The sequence below is a fragment of the Bombus vancouverensis genome, chromosome 16, assembly GCF_051014615.1.
Source record: "Bombus vancouverensis nearcticus chromosome 16, iyBomVanc1_principal, whole genome shotgun sequence".
NCBI classification, from domain to species: Eukaryota; Metazoa; Arthropoda; class Insecta; order Hymenoptera; family Apidae; genus Bombus; species Bombus vancouverensis.
Genome location: NC_134926.1, coordinates 10,258,208 through 10,281,035, shown reverse-complemented (window position 1 = coordinate 10,281,035; position 22,828 = coordinate 10,258,208). Strand labels below are relative to the sequence as shown.

Below are 22,828 nucleotides of genomic sequence, written 5' to 3'. Positions count from 1 at the left end.
TCGACGACTCCCTACCAGATTCACCTATATAAAAGGAGACACCGTGGCTCGACAGGGCAGCACATCACCGTTGATACTTTAGGGCGAGTACTGGTTGGAAAATTCACATTCTATCTGCCAGCAGCGCTTTTCCACGTGACTAACCATGAGAACGATAGTGAGTATGGATATCCAGGGATTTTCCTTTTTGTCGTGGCAGTATGATTGGTGAGGATGTTTTCAAAGGATATTGCACAAGTGGTAGTTCAGATTAGGGCACTGTGAGCAGAAAATAGTTCGTTAAATAATTCTTGAATTTACGTCAATTTAAAATTGGTTAATTAGGGCAAGATTGATCGGTCAAGTATCGTGTACGTGTTTTATTTTGACTATCGTAGAAATGAATAGCTCTTTGTAGGTTTAGAAATCTTTCTTTGTAAAATTCGATAGCTTGTATAGATTTAGAAATCGATCGTTATTAACTTTGGAACGTTGATCGTTAAAATATTATTAAAATATAATGATTATTTATCTGTTATTAGATAATTAGAAACGAGACCGTTTTCTTACTATTATTAACGATAATTTAGGTACACGCAATTTTTCTCAATTAAATTAAACGAATAGAGAAATTAAATTGCTATTGCTGCAAAATTACAATTATTACTAGAAAAATCGGTACACTGAATATTAATTACTATAAAAAGTTGTTACGTATTAAATAATTAGTTTTTTGACCATGAAAATCGAAAAAAAAGGAATCTGCAATCGTTACTTATTAATAACTAACCGAGTTTTTCCGTGCCACTAGGTTTCTTCGTCATTGACATACTAACATCCCACGTTCTAACAGGAGCCTCTTTATATGAACAGTTGCAATTCGTATGCCTGCTCAGTCGTCAAACCAACCATAAAAAAGTTCTTTCCACGCTTCATCACACTTTTCCATTAACTTGTTTCTTTAACGCCTCTTACCTAATTATCTTCACTATGCTTCAAACTATTAAACGCTAAATCACATCCCACCGAATTAATTCAACTACAAGGAACCTTCTTTGCTGCTCGTTATTCTATTTCTAATTATGCTTGGAGTTTTTGAAAAATACACGTTGCCACACACGCAAAGACACGCTTCACTGAATTCATTTTCCACCATAACTCCATTTCCATCAACCTTGCTCTTTCAAACTCTGACCTAATTAATATTAAACTACAGTTACAATTATAAAAATTGCAGTTAACAAACTAAAATTTGTATCTTCTTCGGTTAACAGAATAAAATGTCAAAGTACTTTTTCAAATTGCAGATCATCTTCGCTACAATCTGCACCCTGGCCATCGCAGAGCCCGGATACGTGGCTCCAGTGATACCTTACAGCTACCTCAGAGTGCCATTAGCCTACGACGGTCACGTTTTGGACACGCCGGAAGTGGCACAAGCGAAAGCAGCGCACCTCGCGACTCAGGCGTACGAGGCGGCCAGGAACACACTCAGCTATGCTCACGTGCCGGCTCTGTTACGTATTTATGCACCTGCACCTGGTGCGCCCATAGGCGCCGATGGTCGTGTCGTCGATACACCTGAGGTCGCGCAGGCGAAAGCTGCTCACTTGACTGCTCACGCATTGGTAATTACGAGCAATTAGTTTTTTTAAATCTGAAAAATCAACGACTCAGTCTTTTTGGTATTAATGGAGAAGAAAGTCCTTGGAAAAGTTCAAGGATCTGTACTTAAAAGTTTTCTTTCCTCTTCTTTAGAAATATTTTAAATTTGCAAAGGAATTTTTAAACACTCGTGAGAATAAGAGCAGAATCTTACATTGTTTTTTTTTTTTTTTTTTACAAATATATTCCCTTCATTTACTAATAAAGTAAATGTTTCGTTTCAAGCCGAAAAATGTATAGTATTATTAATATTTGACTTTCCATCATTTTTTTATGTTGAAGGAGGCTGCGAAGAATCTAGGACTCTATCCATACGGTGCCCTGGCTTACGCCTCAACACCTTATGCTTATGGATTTGGATATGGTGCTCCCCTTGGTCCTGATGGTAGAGTAGTGGACACTCCGGAAGTTGTTCGAGCGAAGGTAGCTCATTTTGCAGCACACGCTGATGCGGCCGCAAAAACTGTTGAAAATCTCTGATTGCCACTGAGAGGAATATTTGGAAAGGATAACGACGCAACTCTAAAATAATTTTTTTCAATTTATTCAATATTTGGACTATTTGAATATGAAATGGACGAATAATTCTGTAAAATGATCGACTGTCTTTGTTCTGGATTTTTTTTACTAAATACCGTAAAAATTGCAACTGAATGTTATATGTGTGAAATAAGGCAGCGAAAGTATCGTGCTATCTTTGTATGACCTAATACGATGGATTCGCATAATAAATAATCTGTTTACGAATTATTATTTATTTTTGTGCATTGTCTTCGCCCTTAAAATACTTTGGACCTGTTTTAAGTACACGAAACGTTATATAAAATACGGAATTTACGTTCGATCAATTGAAATCCTAAAATGTAATTGTTCCTAATTGAATTTATTATCAGATAGCTCAAGAGCTTTGCGTGCCATCGTTATCGCTCCTTCTCTGGTTAGATGGCCACCGATGAATCGTTTTGAATGAACAAAAATAACATCTTTGATTCCAGAGACGCTTGCAAGCTCCTCATTGCGCAAACCTCCCCAAGGTTTTGGCAAAAACAGCCTACAAAACAATATAATATACGTTAAAAGCTTCAAAAATAATCCAGTTGTCGTTTGAATAAATACCTGCACACAAAACTGTTAGGTCTTATAGGTATGCCTCGAACCCTATAGCTATCACTACTTCCAAAAATTACAAATTTTAACGGTGGCTGTACATTTTGTTCTCTTTCTATCTCATAAAGATGCTGAGTCCATGGTACAAATTGCAATAATTCTACAATTTCGCCACTAGGGTCAACCTGCAGATATTTATCATAGCTTTTCTTTGAACATGTCTTTAAATTGTATAACAGAAAGGCTTGGTAGGATATATTTTTATGTTAACATATAAGAGAGAAAGGAATCTTCTCTTGCATAATATCGCAGTAAGGAAATGCCTATGATACATTTTTATACAACTAACAATGGCCATGTATTCTAATGCTTGAACTCTATTCAAACAGAATGTTATTCTATTCAAATCTATGCAAATGTCACCTCGAAGATGCACAATGATTTGTTACAATATCTCTAATAGTGCAATTATTAATTACAAAGTGGTAAACACTGATAAACTGTAAAGTCCTTGTTTTATTCACCTCAAAGCGTTTGTCAATAGCTTCCTGCACAATGGACCTAGCAGGCAACCAAACATTTGCGACATAATTAATACGTTGCACTAATTCATGACCGGTTAATTCAACTGCCTTCAAAAATTGACTATCAACATTAATATCCTTGCTATTCCATGCAGGATTTAAGAATGTCACACGGGATGATAAGTCTGTACTGATATGATATCTAAAATGGACAACACACTGTAAGTAATTTAATATAATGATATCTTAACTGTGCAACAATAGTATTGGACACTTACACAGGTTCCTCGTTGAACATGGGAACTCCATTATCTATACCATCAACTTCCTTAACAAATGTATCATAAACATATTTAAAAATCAATTCTACGTCGCTTTCATTTGCTTGTGGAATCAAATGCTTGATAATCTCATGGCCAAAATGGCAATAAATCAAACCAGCGCTACTCAGTTTTATCGTCGAATCGTAACCTGGCTTCTTTATTACTGTGCTTATTGACTCGTTGAAATCTCTGACTCATAAATTAAAGGAATGAACTCTATGTTATTAGCTTTATACCAAAATGATTAAAAAACAGGTCATACCTCATATGATGATCGTAACGATGCTTGGAAGGATTATACACTCCACCAACATCGACCACAATATCACATGTATCTAAAATATTCATATCGCGTGATCTACAAGTACATTCGATACTCTATGTTAATTCTCTCCTTTATGCATACTTCCTGCATACTTCTCATTCGTAATAACATTCTCATTTCAAATTGCCCCATATAACTCCATAAGAAAATCTGATTACACTAAATAGCTCTATATCTTACCTCACTATAACTGCATCTTTATATCTGGGCAGCGTCTTCAACATGAAGCAAGCAAGAGTTTCGTCACAATGAAAAGTGCCATCGTGTGTTCCGATTTTCACGTTTTTAGCCATTGTCACGAATTTCTGCGATGTCGTTCGCGTATAGGTTATATTACCTGGTGGAACAGATAGCTTCGTAAAGAGTCGCGGAATTATTCCAGAGATATACTTAATCATATCCAAGCACTAATCACGTCAGTAATTAAATTATATTCTCACCGTGACGTAAACAATGCTCGTGATACACAAAAGAATCCTATTTCTTTAATTTCGCACGTGTACAACCGATTAAAAATTGATAATCAATTAAAAGGACAATACTGTGTATCAGCCAATCAGAGGCTACGTGCGTTACGCTTGACCAATCAGAAGCTACACACGCTACGCTTGCGTACGCACGTGTTTACAATAATAAGACATTTAAAATTACATACTCCATGCGAATGATACGTGTGCTTTATTGTTATTAGTATTTGGATACACATTATGTGTATTATTACGTGGAAAAAATATTTTCTGTAGAATTAGATATTTTACTAAATAAATATTGATATTTATAGTATTATAATATTGATAATATAAATATTATTCAAATAAATATGTTCATTACATACTTATTAGAACAAAGGTGTAATCTGGTATTTTAATGGATTCAAAGAAATTGCGAAAGGTATTTATTGATATTTCACTAGCAGATTGGAAAATAAATATATCTCCCTTGGTGACATGGTATATGAAAACAGATAATTTCTCACGTGTTTTATTATTTTAAGCTACAGTAATATTACGATATCGTGGTTTGAGAGATGACTATATTTACAATCGTTATTTAATTATACGAAATTACACATTTCATCAAATTGAATTATTTCGGGCTACCTCCTCCATCATTGAATAATCGACATATTTAGGAACGAAGATTAGATTAATCGTGCTGCGATCAATACTAAATAAAGATGGAAAAAAATCTTGTTGCCACTCTCGATATGAGAACATCAAAGGGAAGAGAAAAGAAAACAATTAACTAAACGTTCTAAATCGATACAAATAAATAAAGAATAAAAAACTTATCGTGCAGATGGACGAACAAGAGATTGCACGTAGTACACAATTATTATTAACACAGTATAGGGCTTCTTACATCGATAACGTGTTACTCTACAGAGGGACACAGGATATTTACAGAAACCATCGAATGTACACGCTTTGAAACCATATTTTAAACGTTCTACACACTTATCGGTCGCGATTACCTATCTAAAAAATCGCTAAAACTGTAACGGGATAAATTCACATGTAAAAATATATATATTTATGATATACATATGTGTATGCGGAGTCTATTTATACATTTATTTGTAGACTGTGGATATTTACGCAAATTCATCATTTTTATGAACCAAAAGAATAGCTCGTGAATGTATTCGATGAGTTATAAAAACCTTTTACGAATATATTGTATGTGTGATACAAAATATTTCGAAATTTCGTTATATTGGATTACATTGGAGAAGTTTGAAACAGGACTGGAAATGTACATAGAATGTACATGATATTTAATATTTAAATGAAAGTATTTAAACGGTTGATTATTCGTATATTTCTGTATCTTTAAATGTCGAATAAATGCATAAAAATCCTCAGTCTATTTACTAGTATTAGGAATTTCGGTTCGAGGGACCGTATTTCTGCTAAGGAGAACGAAAATCGATGGATCTACAGATTTAAATAAATTCGCAAAAACACGTCGATCTTTTTAAGAAATTATTTTATCGACACGACGATTCGAGTATTTCTCAAAATTCTTTTCTTTATTTGTTACTGTACATCCTTGTTAATCTACTCATGCAGTTGCATCTAGCCAGCCGATACGAACATTCGTTCGTAATTTGTTGAGCAATGCGCGTTAGATTTATTGCTGAATCGCTAGAGGGAATACTCCATCGATGACTGTATCGTGAAAACCATCGATGCAACGTAGGAACAGACGTGATTCGCTCTTTTGACTAAAGGAAGTCGACAGGGGCTGTTGTCTGACTATCAAGTTCTATAAATTGCTACGAGCGACATTCTGATATTTTCCTCTGAACGAAGATATTTAGGAAACTTGCTCGTGTTTTCGTGTTGGTTAATGACAGTGCAAACTATGGTTATTTATACCAATTTAGTATTTGGACACAGCAATGTTCTTAATTTCTAGTTTACATATGGTTTTTTTGGAAGCTTTGCTATCTGCCCAAGTATGTATCGACCAAACAGTTCTACTTTATCAATGGCTGTTTTACTTTATCGATCATCAATGATTGCTCTGCTTTATCGACGAAGCTATAACTAATATTGAATCAATTGGTTGCTGAAGGCTACTTCAGAGTACATTTCTTCACTCTCTATTCTTTACTCTCTGTACATCATTTATTTCGATGAAAGGAAACGCAATCATGTTACCATTCACCGCATAAAAACAACGAATTCTAAAAAGTAGGTGTGCCGTTATTCACGACACGACTTTTTTCGAACACTTTCTAGCACTGTCATTCCAACAATAAATTCCCTTAAAATCTATCTTCTCCGTGAGCTGCTTGTTCGAACTACCTCGAGCATATTAATTTTAATAAGTGTGAATCCATCATCGTCATGTACAGGGATTATGGCAAATGCTGAGGGGAAGAGGCGCCGCCCTCTTCTCCGGAATCTTACCTATTAACAATATACATAAATATACACTAAGGGAAGGGATTCACCAATTACCAAAATCAACGTTGCCAGCAGCCACAAAGAGAGGACAAACAAATCAAAATCCTGATTCTCCTTTTAACCACTCCCTTTTCAAACAATCCTTATTCCTAGCGTTGTGACGACAGCTCTGGCTCTCCTCGTCAAACACAGTGCCTTCTTCACATACGAATCGAAAATCAAGCACCTGCCTTGAAGTGAACCCAGGAGAGCAATAGTGAAACAGTCTGCAGTCTCTATTGTCACCATAGAAACGATACATCTGCTTCTCCAAGCAATTAAAACCACCCTGCCTCCTCAACATCGCTGAGTTTCGACTTAGAGATCTCATCGTGGTCGATTCCACCGTTTCAGCTCGCTTAGTTGTGGTTTCTGAAATAGCGATTGCCTCAGAAACTGTCAAAGTGACAGGTCCCTCTGTCGCTTTACTCTCCAAATTCTGTTCCGCGATTTTGGCAGACGAAGCAAGCGTGGTTTCTTCCTCTATGGTTGACCTAACGGTAGTCGAGGGTGATTCTTCGGGATGATCAGACTCAATGGACGTCAGACCGATCGGTAAAGTTGTCGTACTAACAATTTCTAGGTCCACTAAGGTAAAACTCTTAGGACTAGTTGATTTCTCAAACTCCGTGCTAGTAGACTCGGTTTCCTTCGAGGATTTCTCAACAGTAGAGACAAGAGTCGACAGTCTAGAAACAGGATAAGGCGTAAAATTTTCTTCTTGATCTTGTTTTACGTTTGTTGGTGACTTCTGTTCGCTTGGACTGGAGTCCTGGTCGTTTTTGCTCTTCGTAGGAGCATGCATCTTCTCTTCTGATTCGTTTAGAGGCTTCAATTTGCTCTCTAATATATTCTCTTCGCTCCTGCTAGCTTCAGTAGTAGTCGTCGATACATCTGTTGCCATTGTTTCCACTGTTTCGGTCCAATTCTCGTCCATATTCGTCGTGATAGCCATGGTAGTAGTTGGCTTCCGAGCTAATAAAGTGAACTTCCTGATCACCGGTTTGGGTGCCAGCTCGTTGTAGGATTTAGGCGGCTTTGCTGGCTTGGGATTCAACAGACTCAGTCTAGGTTTAATAATTACAGGATTCGGTGTCGTCGTTGGAGGAATGTAATTGTAATTCTTTCTAGCAGTGATTGGCTTGAACAATTTTGGAGGCATGGGACGAGCAGTGGTAGTGGTAGTTGTAGTACTTGTACTTGTTGTAGTTGTGGTTGTTGTCGTCTGCAAATCTATCTTCTCCGTAATGGATTCCTTTAGACTCTCAGTCTCCACATCCTGATCTTTCTGAGGCTCCGTGGTAGTTTCTGGCTTGTCTTCCTCATTCTCTTTCTTGGCGTCCTCCATTTTATCATCAGCCAACATTTCCTTACGAATTTTCTCTGCACTTAGACTGTTAGAGTCTGAAGACCCGTGTTCTTTGTAGTTATCTGGTTCATAATTGTCATCTACATAATCGTGAGCTATATTCTCGAGAGATTCTGAGGGTCTTTTCGTTTCTAGTACGTCCTCCTTTTTATCTTTAGGCAACTCATCGGTGAATTTAAGAACTCCTTCCGTACTTTCTTCCTGGTCACTCAAAACAGATTCGTCGTCTTCATGTTCTTCAAGAGTCTCTTCTTTAGAACTTGGCATTTCTTCAGAAGCCATATGCTCCGAAGTCGCATGTTCCGAAGTTACATGTTCTGAGGAAATAGTGGCGTTTTCGGAGCTACCAGGATCGTTGTACTCATCGTCTGTACTCATTTCATATGTATTTTCATAGAATGCTTCGGTAGAGTCGTAATGTTCTATGGAAGCTTCCTCGGAATTCATCTCTTCATTCTTCATCGTCGAAAATTCACGAGATCCTTTTCCTTCCTCTTTCTCATTTTCATTTTTCTTGCTTTTAGCTTGCCTATGAGAAGACACTTCTTTCGAAAAGTTCTCAAACTTCATAATCTTTCCTTTACGAGAATGTTTAGCCATTTCTTGCTGATCATCCTGAGAATCTTCATTGTTAAAGACTGTGGTTGATTCATCTTCCATAGATTCGTGCTCTATCGAAGATTCTTCTTTATAATAGCTCATTTCTTCTACAAAAGGATCTTTCTTAGGAGCTTCAGGCTGCTCCACTTCTTCGTCAAACTCTTCCTCGACCTTTCTCTTCTCTTCAACTTCTTTTTCGTCTAAGCTCGGAACAGTTGTTTTCTCCTCGCCTTCCAGAATCTCGACGTTTTCTTCATCCTTTTCCAAAGTTCTAGATTGTTTCTCTAGAGTCTCATATTCGTTAGCCTCACTCTTCCGATTGTCTTTCCCTGTACTGTGATCTTTACCAGTTTGAAGTTTCTTCAAGTTGCCTCCATGATTATTCACAGCTCTGATATCGACATCTTTCGAGGTCTGTGACTCTGGTTCGTTGAATATATGCTTGTCAATCTGTTCAGCCTCAGGATTCACTATTGTTGTTGTTGTCTCTACTTTTTGATCGGGAACTTTATCATCAAGTAATCCAACAGGTTCGTTATTTTCAATTTTGGTTTCCTTTCTCTTGGAAGAAATCTTTCCTCTAGCTCTGATCTTGGAACTTATCCTTCTCGTGTTTGGTTTGGGTTCTATACTAGGCTTCTCTTCCTTTTTTTCTTCTTCTAGAATCTTTCCACTGTCGCTTTCTTGCAATTTAGACTGTTTACTTTCTTGAATAGTGCCATCAAGGTCTTTTGAGCTTTTAGAATCCTGTTTATCCACCGAATCTCCTTCTGTCGTTGTTCCAGTGATTTCTTCGGTCGAAGATAGAATTGGAGTCTGTGTAGAAACCTGCTCCTCTTCAGTTGTATTTAAAGATTCTTCTTCATCCTTGGATTTCAGCTTCATGTACTCGCCTGGATCAAGAATAACAACATCTAATGTATTTTCTGGCTTTCTTGGTTTAGAGTCTGATTTAGTTTCATTATTAGGCTTATGTTTCATATCAGAAAAATCTACATATTCATCTTTCTCAGCCTCGTGAGTTTCCACTTCGATATCCTCCAAATCTGACTCAACATTCTTCAAATTTGACATAGCATTCTTTTCCTCGTCGGCGTCAATGTATTCTTCAGCATCAGAGTCCCTAGTATCTATTTCCAAAGGAACTTCTAATCTGTCTGACTGCTTAGTTTTACTTTCTTCATCTTCCTTCTCTTCATCTTTCGTCTCTTCGTCTTCCGTCTCTTCATCTTCCGTCCCTTCGTCTTCCGTCCCTTCGTCTTCCGTCCCTTCGTTTTCCGGCTCCTCATCTTCCGTTTCCTCATCTTCCGTCTCTCCATCTTCCGTCTCTTCGTCTTCCTTCTCTTTAACATCGTCTTCTTCATAATCCCTCGCTTTAAAATTTTTAGAAGCCTTTGTCTCTAAATCTTCTAACGAATCTCTCTTGGAATTGTTCTTCTCGTTATCAGAACCAAGTCCTTGAAGCCTACTTCCCTCAAAGACACTTCTTAGAGTGTCCTCGGTGAAGTCTTCTCCAAAGAGAATATCCCTAAATCTCATTAGACTTTCCTTAATGGAAGCGAAATCCTGATTTTTATTTTCTGTATCTTTCTTATTCGCACCTGTCACCTGCCCATCACGTTTTCGTTTAGAATGCCCAGCATAGACAAAAGAAACCATGGAATTCTTGGTCTGACTAACAGATCTTTTAGATCTCGAAACTCCTCTAGATTCTTCAGAGATTCTTCTGCTGTTTCTGATTTTAGGAACGTCTCTATAGAACGGATCAAAGGACTCGTCTCCCTCTTTATAATCATCGTAGCTGGCTGGGATCGTCGGCAAGGGAAGAGTGACTAATTGCGTTGTATTTAATGGTCTACCAGATTCGTCGCTAACACTTGCTTTGGCTGTTACAATTACTCTAGATTGAGAAGGTAGCAAGGATGATGGATTCTGAACTATTCTTTGAAGATCTGGAGGTGGTAAGTTGATGGTGATTTGGTGAGGTTTCAGTTGAGGGATCTGCACAGGCGGCAGCACGTGTATGTGCTGAGTGACTTGGTCATTAGGGGATTGGGAGGTCTGCGAAGGTTTCGAAGATGTTCGTGGGGTTGGGTAGAAGGATCTGACTGTAGTTTCGTCGGGAGATGGGGTGGGAAGGAAGTTGCCTGAAATCCTTGGTTGTTGGGAACTCTGGCTGCTCGTCTTCGTTTGCACTGAGCGCGAGGGCTCCGGCGTTGGCACTGGGGATATCGTTAACTTTGAGACCTGGAACAATATGTAGAATTTGTATCAGACAAACGATATGAGATTGTAAAATCAGGTGAATTAACTGCAATATTATTTTTCCTCAGAAAGGGTCTCTATTCTATTCTATTTCTATTTTAGGAAAGCGTTTAAACTCTATTTCCACGAATATGAGCCCCTCCCCGATTTGTATCACGAACTACGGAACGCCTTGTATGATAAAAACAAAAAACTAGGAAAGAGAAAGTCAATTCAGTGCAAAGTTACCTGTCCCTTATTGCTCGACTGAACAACCTCCAACGGCCTGATACTCTGCACCCCACTCTCCCTGTAATCCGAAGTCTCCCTAGGATTATTACTATGAATAAATTGCTCCGTGGTACTAGCAATCCCATGATTGTGAAAGATAGGATTTATCAACGCTGGACTATTTCCATTGCTATTCAATAATGTCTGAATGGTAGAGGATGTAGCGTGAAACAGTGGCGACGCCGTCGATGGTTCGTTGTGAATAATCTGTGGACTTGCAGTCGAGCTGAATCTGATCTGATGCACCTGAGGTGGCTGAACAGTGGTGGAACTGACTCCTTGATTGCTAAACAGTTGATACGAAGTCGCCTGTTGATTATTATTCCTCTCACCATTGTGGAAAATATACTGGTGATGGTAGCCGCTATTTTTGTCATCGTAGAGAGACTTTGATTGACTCGTGTGAACCTGAGGAAATGGTGGTTGCGGCTGGAAGTGTTGTGGATAGCCTGTGGGGTGGGAGAAAGAACCGGAGGATGGCGTAGTGGAGGGTTTACTTGGTTTCGAGGTTGTCGTGGACGTTGTGGTTGTTGTAGTTGGTCGCGCTGAAGTGCTGCGTTGGTGGTCGTCTATGGGGTCCGATGGATCGACGTCGTCCTCGCTATTTTCGTGTAAACTGCGAATAAAAATAGCATGCAGAAATTCACTTGATCGGGTTAGACTTTTTTTTAGAGCAGGCGTTCAAAGTCGTGATTTGTCGCTTTGGAAATTGGAAATTTCAGCATGCAATGGTTTTTCAGGTATTGAAAAGAGACGGTGTTTCTAAAGATAGCGCGCTACATAGGAAATGACCGCAACAGGCAGCCAGTAAGACGCGATCAATCAAAAAATCGTCGATCGACACGCAATCACCACACCTATCGATCCTGTATCGCGCGACTACGTAAGCAAAACCGGCAGTTATGCCAACTAATGCACCTTTGGTCCTTTCGAAATCACATCTAGCATAGGTGAACGTCTATACAGGCAAACATTTCGTACGCGACAGGTGAACCGAGTCGCTACAATAATTATTTTCAGCCAATGTGTTCTTTCGCGAAAGTAGATTAGCAGGGGGGATATTGCATTCCTTTGATGGAAAAATAGATATGGCGAGTCGGATTACGAGAGATGAATATGTAATTGGTAGATTATTTCGTATGGTTCGTATGTGAATTTATTAACATACCTGAGAGTGACTGCGTTGTTTCCATAGAGTTCCAAGTTCAAGTTGTAGAATCGCTCGCTCTTGCTGCAATCGACCTCGTCCACTCTCTCGCAAACCCTGGTTTCCTGATCGAAGACGGTTCCATTCAGACAGAGGAACTTTATGTCCATAATCTCGTCTGAAACCAAGTCTCATGGTGAAGGACAGGATCATTATTCGGGGATGCTCTTCTGGGTCATGGTTCTCGAAACGTCCATACGTCCCACATTATTCGAAAATAATTTCAATCACCGTAGTAATTTATGAAGCAATTTCAATCTTAAATATATTAAACAAAGTAAATATAGTTTAACAAACATTCTCCGCCCACTGAGATTTGCATTAGAAAATAGATTTATAATTAAACAGTTTCACAATATTGTTTGCATGTGAATAGAAAGAATTACGTTCCCCAGGGTAGAAAATTGTTATGTGTGTGTATATAAGAAGATATTATACAATACAGGTTTATAAAAAGGACTATGCCAAAAAAGCACAAAGTTTCCGTAAAAAAAATACAAATATTATAAAGAAAATTACATAATAAAGTTTTTTATGAAAAAATGATGCATCAAGAAGGTTTTATAAAAGAAACTGCATACTTCGAGAAGATACAAAATTTCTATAAATAAACTTATTCGAAGAAAAATTATGTAGCAAAACATTCCTACAAATTACGCGAAAGATTCCTAAATTTAGAATTGAAATCATCCATGGAAGATTAAAAAGTTGAGATAATAGCAAAAAAATAAAAAAAGAAAAAAAGATACGTCACTTCTAACGAAGATACTTAAAAGGTTGGACGATATACTCGATTCCTCGTGACGAGTCGAAGCCAGACGTTCTCGACTTAGGTCAGTAAACGTTCCTCGACGACCGTGACATTCTCTTCCGAGTGATCTCTCGATCGATTACAAAACTTGGATCGGACGTTTGCCAGGCCCCCGAGGCGGGTCTCTCGCGATCCTTCGATCGTACCATCGATCGATCGATTTGTCTCGCGTTTACGAGTCTCGTTCCCTGCCTGACGTTAACTTAATTATCGGTTTCTAATTGTCACGACAACAAATTAACGATAAGAATCAAATTAAGGAACAAACTACGATCGACCGATCCATCGATCCCCTGAGGAGTCTGTTTTGAATTAATCGATGCGCGTTCCGACGAATTCAACGTCGGTCGCAGTCCTTTTCGCGGGAAATTGACGAAGTAATCTAATTTAAGCTGAGAAGATAAGATAACTTTTGTAGGCGTAATTTAGAATAATGAGATATTTGTTAGGTCTATTTGAAACAGGTGTTAAAGTATTAAAATACGGGGGTTATGTTTTCAAATAAATGCATTTTGTCCATCTGTTTAGTATTTAAGATCTTTGTCGAATATTATATTTAGCGAGGGATTGTACTATTTTGTTATTTTGAGAAATTGGGAAACTGAAAGTTATAGAAGCGACTGCAGAAATATTGCTGAATTACCTTTTTGACCGATGGTGCAAACGTGAAACATCTGACATCCGGCTTCAACATCCGCGTAGTATCCACCGATCACCTTGCCCTGACACGAGAAATTCGTCTCTGGCAGGTTGTCGAAGTCCAAATACTTGCGAGATAACAAAACATGATTACTATAAAACATGCGATCACGATTAATCCCAAAGATAGTATTGTACGATCAATTTACAAGATTCGTTCCAGAATTCATTAGGGTTCGAAATTTTTGAAAATAATTTCCAACTGAAAACGCGATAAACGCGTACTGTAACGCGAAATGTATTCTAACGAGATTATTAAAAATATTTGAGTACTCACGCCAGGTTCCCCCGCGCTGCATAACAAGGAGCCATGCTGGAGGTTGAGGATCGACAATAAAACTGCAACAGACCAGCCAATCGCGAGTTATCGTTAATAATATTCTAACTCGATCCATACGTTCGCAATAGCGGAATGTACGAAAGAAGGAAAGACAGAAAGAAAGAAAAAAGGGGAAAAATTCGAGAGTAAAAGTGTCACGCGAAAGGGAAAATAATTTTTCATTCGACAAAGAAAAATGAAATAAAATAAAAGACTACATGTTCGGCACGAGGATAATAATTTACTGGACTAATTTATGCGTTTGCGTAACTCTTCTACTCGGAGACCCTGTTACACCAGTTACGGTTATAATTATAAGCAACTATCGACACGCACCTAGGTCGTTGCTCTCTAATATTCTATACTTGTTTCTTTAAAAAATTCCATCTATATCTGACAAATACTAACGTCTATGTTGAACGTTCTACGATAATCTCAAACTCATGTACGATATACCCAATACAGGACAACAAGCTTTCAAATTGGAAATTACAATTTTCCATATGTTTGCTGAAATTCTCTATATTTTGAGGTAGGAATTATTGTTTACATTTATATCGTACGAAACGCAGAGAAAAGAGCCGATTTCAGAACCACTTGTTACCGGATCCGATCGGGGCATTGATTTCAATCGGTGCTGCCAGAGTCAGAGTGAGAACAATAATTATTAAATAAAATAGAATGTCGCAGCGTAGAGAATCGATCGACGATCGAGTGGTCAGTTGTAGGCCGAGGTCATCCGGTGTGCACACGGGCCATCCAATCAGATACGTCCCCGGATCCTGTCGATCTCTCGCGAATCTAATATTCGCGATCGAGGTCTTTTGCAAAGCTGCAGTCGGTTGCCGAAGATATCGCGAGTTGAATCCGATCAAGATCGGGCGAACACGCACGTTCTCGGAATTTAACTGTGTATGATGTCGTGCAGGTTCAAGCTTCGAGACTTAAATTTCGAAAAAATTAACCTTGAATTAACTTACGCTCGATGATCGACGTTTTTAATCAGCGATTAATAATTTCATCACTCGACTAAATTAACCGTGAACTTTAATCGTAAGCGGTAGTTGATTAATTAAAATAAATATCTTTATCCGTCTTTACCTATGGCATCCGATGTTTGATCGATTACCAAGAATATAATCTGCATGGCAAATTGACCAATTATATTCCTGTCTGTTGCCTGCAAGTTTCACTTGTTGACGTTCAACACGAGAGTTACTAAAATAAATTTATTATAAAATCGTCAAAATGCAATGATATATAATTTTATTTTATACTAAACACGTGTAGAGTTAACTTCACTTTACGATTATTTCTCGTTATTCTAAGCGTATCGAGTGTCCAGAATCTTCGGAAGAAGGTAGCAGCGTACATGCGTATATCGACGAATGCTTCTGACGCAAGGAGAAATTGAAGGAACCTGATTAGAAATCATTAAATAAAATTGCAGTAGAGTCGCGATTGAATGTTTCTTTTGTGTTATATTAACGTTACTAAAATTGAGAAACGTTGCATTTCAATAATTTTTAGAATTTTTCGAGAATTTATAGAAACGAATATTCACGTATTTCCGATTCGAAAAATCAAGGATTCGAGAATTTTAAGAACTTGGAAAATTCTTAAAATTCATCGATTTAATAATAATTAATATTTTTAATATTTATAATATTTATATCTACATTTATATTTATAATAAAAGTTAATTTTTTCTACAGAAGAAAGAAAAAGTACATAACTTTGGACTTTCTATCGTAACGTTATTTACATTGCAGGAACGATTCATCGAATTTTGGTTTCTACGATGGAATTCCGCCATGCGGGGCCACACGCTTTCCATTTCTTCAACCTTTCCCTTTCAAAACCTTCCACACAATATATCCAATTATACTGTATATGATACATCCATTTCGACACAGATTTTCCAATTCACCGCGAAGTATGTCATTGATCCACTTGTTTAACGAAGCTTTTATTCCAGATATTACAAACCTGTTCGTAACGCAAAATATACTACTCTAATAACGCAACTGAAGAAATTTTTTTTTTTTTTGGTAACAAAATAAAACATGTTATTAATTTTCTAATTGTGCATTAGAATCGTGTGATTAGAATTTTTAGAATCGATAATTCAGGATATATGGAAGTTAAAAGAGGAAGATATTGGTATTTATTAAGCTATCGGATAGTGACGAAACATTAGCACGATGCGAAAACGGGCGCAAAGTAGATATTTTTCCCAGACTCTCGCCCGTAAACTCGATGATCGTTCTTTCATCTCTAGAAAGCTGCGCGGAGTTATTGATGACATTGCCTACGGCGAAATTGACGGAAACTATAGTCACGTGACATAATCAGAAATGCCTAGGTGAAAGGTCAATGCATTCCTCGAGAAGAAATTTTAGGACATCGAGCAAGAACTTTAATAAATTTTCCATAATTCGCGCAAAATTTCAATTTCCTTCGCCTAGATGTACTCGTTCTTTATAGATATATCTACATCGTTATAAAAAATCAAGAGAAATTTTGAATATTCGAAAGGGCGTTCCTCGAACTTCTCCAAACGTCCTGCAATCATCGGTATCGTCAATCGCGAATATCATCGGAAATAAGCAAGATCGCACGCTCCACTTGCCGAGCGCGCCACTCATCGTTTCGTCGTCGAGGCAGCGAGACATTTGCAAACGTGATTTCACCGTCTAAACGTAGTCCATTTGTCCATAAATAATTTGACGTAACGAGGACGAATCGGGAATCGGAGGATCGTCGTTATCGCTCGCGTCATCGACGCCTTTCATAATTCCCGGTTCGCGTAACTTATTTGCCATGCAGATTCCAGTTGCTAATTTCGTTAATCGAAACATGTACGTGCACGATGCTACAGCTGCCTGTTTCTTTCGGCTTCTACTCTTTTCTCTACTCTTCTCTCTAGGCAGCTTCTTAACTTTGAGAAAACTATAAAGGGATTGTTATCGATTGTGTTCGAATTTTATGTTGGAGATTTTGGTGAGACGAATCGAAACTCGTATACGTATGAACGCTAACGAGCAGTTCTTCGACTCTCTGCTTCGACTCTTTTTGATCCTAGCCTGTTTCTCGTCACTGCTGATGAGCAATGTTTCTATCTTTGTTTATCTTTCGTTATGCGGTAGCATCGTTGGATGAGGCAGTGATATAATCCCTTCAGCATGTAACGCCTGTGTGAATCTCGTGACATTTAGATCTGCCAACTGGCCGACCCAATGCTCATCTTCGCGGGACAAGTTCTTGACAGTCCGATGCCTTCGTCCAGGATGTTAGACGGGCTCGGGATATTAAGGAGCACGCGTGCTGCCATATTTCATTAGTATAATATCTATAGCATATTACGTATGTACAAATTGTATCTTGCATAATAATTTATTAATTTGCTTCGTTTTGCCTATTTTATTTACTCAGCCGTTTATATTCGTTTATTTTCAAGTATGAAGTTATTTTTCAGATAATTTTGCCACAATGTTACATTCTGTTTCAATCTTCGTTTATTCCTTAAAGCTAAAACTTACTTCCTAATTTCCTACTCGTGCAATAATTCCTTTCATCGATGCTTCGTTTCTTTTTTTCTTTTTCTATTTTTTTTTTTTTTTTGTATGTCTCGTTGTACGTCGTAGTGTTGCGAAAAGAAGTTTAAAACAGCCAAGTTTTATTTTATTTTATTTTCTCTCAATTATCTCGTAGACTGTCTCAGAAATGCGAGAAAAGAAAATGCAATAACTTCCTCAGGACGAAGAGTAATAATCTTAAATCGGCGATTACGCAAACTCATGCAAATTATTCTGTTTAATTTTCCGAATGCTCCGTGCAGCTCGAGCTATGGGAAATTCGTTCGGCTAAAGTTTCCAGCGTGTGGGTGTACAAACGACTTCCGTTTGTTTAACGAGCCCCAATTTATAAAAACGAGCCACTCGATTCATACTATAATTAAAATAACGCCGGAGAAATATAGCGGCAAGCGCATGATAATCATGGGAATTCTTTTCTCCTATGCAATTATAGTTCATTAGGATTCCTGATACGAATTTAATTATTTACTAATAATTATCATAAATTTCCATGAAATTGTCCCACTTTTATTGCTTATCCCATTCGTAAGAGAAATTACAAAAATGTCAATGAAAATTTTCATTTCTTCTATTATCTACTGCGAAAATAATTCGCAAGGAGAATTATCAAAGAAAAATTGGCGATAATTTGCAGAACGAATTATCGACTTTTATAATCGAATCGATCGATTCGAGAATGTGCAATTCCAGCAATTATTAGGAATCGTGCTCGCTGGAAACAATTGAATTTCCCACGAATTATCAAACGAACAAAAGTACAATTAGTACCTGTGGCGATTCGAAGATCTACAATGGGACAATTAAATCTTGAGAAACGAGAATTGGTAAAGTGGCAGAGGAAAGGCCTGTTTAGGGCTGACTACCGAATCAACAGGTCGATTAGCACTTATCCGATACTTTTGTACAACTGTTATTCGGAGTGTTGGTTTCCTTTAGCTTAAGTCGGAAATTTTTAAGAAACGAACAAAGCTTTAAAAAAGCAAAATGACAGAGAATAAATCACAAAAGGGAAATACGGGAAATAAAAATAGCAGGACAGCAGAATCGTCGAAGAATAGAAAATATAAAAGAAGAAAAAGAGAAACAGAAGATAGTTATTCGAATAATTTTCAGAATATAAAAATAGATTGTTCGACTAGAACAGAAAGATCAGGAAATAAAAAGTGAAGAAGGAAGAAAAGAGTAGGAAAATTATTGCGAATAATTATTTGAAGTGGAAGATCGTTCAGGTCGGAAAAGTCACAGCTTCGTTGAAACGAATCGCGAGCAGAGTCGAGAGCGTTCGAGAGATGAGCAACATTGAGCAACATTGTTGCTAGATGTAGTAACGTCTTAGAGACGCTACTGTAACGGTAATATCACGGTAATGGCTGTAACTGTTGCGATAATCGGGTCTCGGTTTCTTCTTTGGTCTCCTCTTCGTTCACCTTGTTCCGTTTCGCCAATACACCCGCTTTCTTTCTTTCAAATTCGATTAGAAGAAAGATGCGCGACTTCTATTTCACGAAAAGTTCACTTCCGTATATTTTGAAGTTTATTTCATTACTTTGTATACATTCTCTTTTTTAGATTCTTTCTAGTTTCACATAATTCGGTTCTTTTGCCTTAGAATTCTTTTAAAGTCTTTTTTTTTGGCTCGTTTGTCTATTAAGGTTTTATGCTGTATTCATTAGCTTCGTGTTTGATTCTTTAGCTTGCGATTGAAATTGATTCGATTTATTTGATAAAGTTGATTAACGAAGATGGAGAAATTACTGTTATTCATGGAGCTATCATCTGTATTGTTGGTATAATTGGAACGCACGGTTCTCTAATTATACTCGAATTAGTGGCTCGTTGTAGTTGATTGAGTGGAGAAAAAACGATTCAATTTACCGATTCCTCTCTGTTAATCCCGATTTCATGCTATTTTATTCTTAATCGTTTAAAAATAAATGCGCGATTCGGCTTTTCCAACGAAATCGAACAGAAAAATCCGCGATACATGATTAATTCGCAATAATTTTATTACACGAAAAAATAATTTTCGTGCTACGGTAGATTTACGGTAGATTTAGCTGCAAACTCCAGATTTAAAGCTGTCTTAAAAGACTTGAAAAGTCCTTGTAACCTCGAAAGACGTTCTCTCGAGGACGCTCCGCAGGAGGAAGCGGCTCGATCGGCTGAAAGTCAGCTGAGTCTATTAGAGTCGAAAGGGCACGCTGGCACGCGGGTGTATTGTAAAATCACGTAAGAAGAGCACCTTTCACCTCGTCGATCGCGCGCACAGCCTGCTTTTATACCAAATATCCGCCATTACCGAACAAACATCGATAATGAACGACCAGTGTCGACGATCTACCGATCCAGGAAATACACTCCACGCTACGTACCATTGTACCAACGCTCGTCAAACTAACAGGCTTTCTCGAACCATGCACCGTTACTTATCAGTTTTATATTTAATAATTTTATTATTTTTGTATTTAACAAATTGTATATGTTGTGGAAATTTATAGGCTTGTGAGAAACGATGGAAGAGGAAATATGAAATTGACAATTATTACAAATAACTCGGAAACAATTCGTTTAATAAACGTAACGAGTGTTTCATCCGATTTAGCTTCGATCTAAAACTCATGATGTTGGACGAGTACAAAGAACGGCGTTAAATGGATCAGCTGTTGAAGCTGCACGGAACGAGACAAGTAAAAATAGAGGTTTCCGACGAAGAAAGGACAAGACCGAGGAAGAAAAAGAACAAAATCCACGAGGATAAAAGTGAAGGTGAGCAGAGAATCGTTGCAAAATCGGGCCGCGATGGTAAAAGAACGAGAAGCTGGCAATTTGGTCGATACGTCAGCGCTTTCTACGATTATGGTATCGTGACGCGTCGTTCGCGTAAATAGAGCAACGAAAAAAACAGGGTTCACGCGTAATTGTTACATAAAACACTCGTCTGATTGGCGCGATTACGTTTCGCAAAGATTCGTCACGATATTTAAATACGGTTCCCGAAATTTTTAATCTGGATGCACAAGGAAAAGATTTCTTTACGCAACCTCGAAATTTACGAATCTCCATAGGTCGGTATAAATTTATACACACACACAAATATGATCAGTTATATAACACCTCTTGCTTCGACCTTAAATGTTAGCATAATCATCCCATCCAAAGAACAAAGCATCTTTATTTCCTACTCGTTCCCCTTTGTTCCTCGTTTCTCCTCCTTTCTCCTCCTTTCGATAACCGTCGACAGCAAATTCACTCTGCAGCTTCTGTCTAATTAAAAAATTTTAAATGCTCTGTTCTTTTTGGCAAACGTTACACTTCCTCCTGACCGTATATATTTTAGAAAGTGAAATTTAACTTTTTTCTTCGCAAACACCGCGGAAGATGGCAATTACATTATCGAAAAAGAGGGCGACAACTGTTTTGAAATTATAGAACTAATTCGAATTTCGTAAGTCTCTTCTTTTCGCCAGTTATAATTTATCGTCATTAATCACATGATATGCGGAGAACTTTTTAGAAAGCAAAATTAAATTTCTCTTTCCAAAATCTCCGGAACTTGACGATTATTTCGTTTCAGAACGTACAATTACAGTTGTCCAATATCAATATTGGAGGATAACCTAAATTTAATATAAATAATTTTATGCTTTATGCCCGCACAAGTTCTTCAAATATAACGTTTCAAATATATTTCAAACTACAGAGAATATCCAAAATATAATATTTTCTATATTCGTGAAGATATGAATTTTTGCATAAATATTCGCGGTCCAGTGACATACCCAATGATAACATGTCGCTTTTCCCTAGCAACATCATCCATAACTAATTGTAAGATCCGATCCTCTCCTATCAGATCCATTGTTCGCACTTGCGTTTCCCGGCAGTCAGCGAAGAATAAATATTTAACAGGTGGCCAAGATGACTTGTCGCCGATGTAGAAAGTCTCTCTGGTGCTGTGCCCGGCGACTCTCAGGTTTCTAATACATCAATATTTCTCGGTGTTCCAGCGACAAGGAAAAAAGCGAGAGCACAGCCGGGTGAAAGTTTACAAAGGATGAGAATTCGGATAATGCTCGAACGTCCTCATAAATATTTAACAGTCTGGATGATCCCGGATGGGTCCTCTCCTTCGCGCTTCTCGCAGAGATCTCTTTCTTTGGTGTCGAAACGTGTTTTGGTACCAGTTGGAGCGATTCGAATTTTTGGAATTTTAGAATATCCGCCATGTTTCAATATGTTTTGCTTTGTCTTGGAATTTTAACGATGTATCAATAAAATTTAGTTCGTAATCGTATTCTTAAAAAATATTCAAGATTATTCGATATTTTCAAAATGTTCGATATGGTATGAAGCTGTTTACTCTCTGAATACTTCGGAATTAATGTAAAAACTTCTGTAAACACGATTACTTGACAAAGGCTTCTCTATCGTTCGATATAAATTTGTGCATAAAAATATAATTTCTTTTATTTCATCAATTACTGTAATCTTTCCTAGTTCCACTTTAATACGGAAGAGAGAACAATAGGAACTCGACCATTCTAAATTGTCTCACATGTTTTCGTTCATCTTGTCACTTAAGAAAGAACTTTCCGCGGTATATCGCCTACTATAAATAGAACTTATTAGCATAATTATGTGTCCGGACAATCAGAACGGCGTTCTTGTTCGACGGAGTAGGCAGACAATGTCAATCCAGGTCAAATAGTAGGATCAAGTACGAGCCATGTTTCAGAAACAATGGAATTTCTTCGTTAACGTATGCGTTTTCTAAACTGTCCTGATATCCTAAATCATTAGTAACTTGATTAA

The 22,828-nt window shown here is 37.6% G+C and overlaps 3 protein-coding genes across 6 annotated transcripts in view; 1 reads left to right on the top strand and 2 right to left on the bottom strand.

Annotated features, from left to right (window-relative positions):
• Positions 1-6: 6 nt before the first annotated feature.
• LOC117160163 (uncharacterized) lies at positions 7-2,391 on the top strand. The gene is made up of 3 exons (XM_033340686.2): positions 7-157; positions 1,287-1,607; positions 1,927-2,391. Exons 1-3 carry the CDS (start codon positions 146-148, stop codon positions 2,122-2,124), a joined length of 531 nt encoding a protein of 176 aa, XP_033196577.1. The 5' UTR covers positions 7-145; the 3' UTR covers positions 2,125-2,391.
• Positions 2,384-4,477, bottom strand: LOC117160159 (MYG1 exonuclease). 2 transcript variants are annotated; one of them, XM_033340680.2, is made up of 7 exons: positions 4,364-4,477; positions 4,104-4,260; positions 3,861-3,956; positions 3,554-3,787; positions 3,276-3,477; positions 2,761-2,936; positions 2,384-2,695 (listed from the first exon to the last, which is right to left on the bottom strand). In XM_033340680.2, exons 2-7 carry the CDS (start codon positions 4,214-4,216, stop codon positions 2,518-2,520), a joined length of 999 nt encoding a protein of 332 aa, XP_033196571.2. In that variant the 5' UTR covers positions 4,217-4,260; positions 4,364-4,477; the 3' UTR covers positions 2,384-2,517. The 2 variants fall into 2 exon arrangements, with proteins under 2 accessions (XP_033196571.2, XP_033196568.2); XM_033340677.2 differs by lacking the exon at positions 4,364-4,477 and having other exon boundaries at positions 4,104-4,357.
• A 391-nt stretch (positions 4,478-4,868) lies between these two features.
• LOC117160150 (uncharacterized) overlaps positions 4,869-22,828 on the bottom strand; it is a 48,571-nt gene continuing 30,611 nt past the window's right edge. For 2 of the 3 annotated variants that reach the window (XM_076625316.1, XM_076625317.1), the window contains exons 4-8: positions 14,376-14,437; positions 14,043-14,166; positions 12,550-12,718; positions 11,340-11,997; positions 4,869-11,093 (exon numbers count right to left, since the gene is read on the bottom strand). In XM_076625316.1, the coding sequence (XP_076481431.1) occupies positions 6,936-11,093; positions 11,340-11,997; positions 12,550-12,718; positions 14,043-14,166; positions 14,376-14,437 (5,171 nt within the window). In that variant the 3' untranslated portion in view covers positions 4,869-6,935. The remainder of the gene's footprint in view (positions 11,094-11,339; positions 11,998-12,549; positions 12,719-14,042; positions 14,167-14,375; positions 14,438-22,828) is intronic. The other variant, XM_076625318.1, reaches the window with a different exon arrangement.

What these genes read in the sequence shown, in the direction of transcription:
- LOC117160163 (XM_033340686.2), top strand. An exon ending in ACTTGACTGCTCACGCATTG is followed by an intron (nt 1,608 to 1,926) that starts GTAATTACGAGC and finishes TTTATGTTGAAG; the next exon opens with GAGGCTGCGAAGAATCTAGG.
- LOC117160159 (XM_033340677.2), bottom strand. Translation starts at nt 4,321, where the DNA reads ATGATTAAGTATATCTCTGGAATAATTCCGCGACTCTTTACGAAGCTA. An exon ending in AAAGATGCAGTTATAGTGAG is followed by an intron (nt 3,957 to 4,103) that starts GTAAGATATAGA and finishes ATGTACTTGTAG; the next exon opens with ATCACGCGATATGAATATTT. An exon ending in CTATTGACAAACGCTTTGAG is followed by an intron (nt 2,937 to 3,275) that starts GTGAATAAAACA and finishes AAATATCTGCAG; the next exon opens with GTTGACCCTAGTGGCGAAAT.